General features: G+C 34.5%; 1 protein-coding gene across 1 annotated transcript; it reads left to right on the plus strand.

Moving 5' to 3' along the window:
• Positions 1 to 127: 127 nt before the first annotated feature.
• On the plus strand, positions 128 to 935 carry LOC106321994 (moesin/ezrin/radixin homolog 1-like; the record flags this gene model as incomplete). The annotated part of the gene is made up of 3 exons (XM_013760199.1): positions 128 to 295; positions 393 to 527; positions 623 to 935. Coding segments are annotated over 3 exons (516 nt in total), but the record flags the coding sequence as incomplete, so codon positions are not given.
• Positions 936 to 940: the final 5 nt, after the last annotated feature.

Genomic DNA, 940 nt, shown 5'->3' on the forward strand with positions numbered 1-940 from the left:
AACATGTATAAAAATAGTCCTTAAGTGGTGTAAAATTTTAAGAATTGAAAATAAATTCACTATTTCTATTTGGGTTAGCATTTGAAAACTAAATCTTTATTAACTATCAAGAATTGCGTCTTTATAGGAAATTCTCAAAGAGTGTGATGACCGCAAGGTGCTGTTTGACAATAGGCGTAATATCCCAAAAAGCAAGAAAGACAAGCAAGTCCAGGATCTTCTCAACTTCGTGGAGCAAATCTCAAAGAAGAACAATGGAAAACCATTTATGGCTGACTTATCACTTGAGCTAAGGGTGAAAAACATAGACTCTTCAATAAAACAAGATTCCACATTTAGTTGCTTTGTTTAAATAAAATTAATCTGAAGTTACATCTTCATATCCATTTAAGGAGAACGAGGCTACGTTAGAGGAAAAACAAAAGCAGATTCAAGCAATGAAGGGTCAGTCGAAACAAGAGATAGCACAAGTTAAGAAGGAAATGGAGAAAACTTATAACGAAATGCTCGAAGGGATAAAAGAGAAGGTAATATATATATATATAATATTCACTTCATACATCAGTTATATAGAACGTTTATATATCATCACTATGTGCTGGGTTTTGTTGTCTCTGGTTAGATCGCTAACCAACTGAAGGAATCACTGAATGATGTGAAGGAGCAACTAGCTAAGGCACAAGTAGCGAGAGAAGAAGCCGAGAAAAAGATGTCTGAAATGCATAAGCTATCTTCTGATGAGATCAGGAGGCTGAGAGATCAACTCAACAACGCTGAGAGAGAAACCGCTAGATTGCGCAGACAGCAGCGTACACAAAAATGCTCTGTTCTTTAATCATATATAAATGCTATGCTCTACGATATCATATGAATCACTCAATCAAGATACCATAATGTATTTCATAAACAAACAATAAAACCAAAGTATGTCTTCATTATT

The sequence above is a fragment of the Brassica oleracea genome, unplaced genomic scaffold (genome assembly GCF_000695525.1).
Source record: "Brassica oleracea var. oleracea cultivar TO1000 unplaced genomic scaffold, BOL UnpScaffold04641, whole genome shotgun sequence".
Lineage (NCBI taxonomy): Eukaryota > Viridiplantae > Streptophyta > Magnoliopsida > Brassicales > Brassicaceae > Brassica > Brassica oleracea.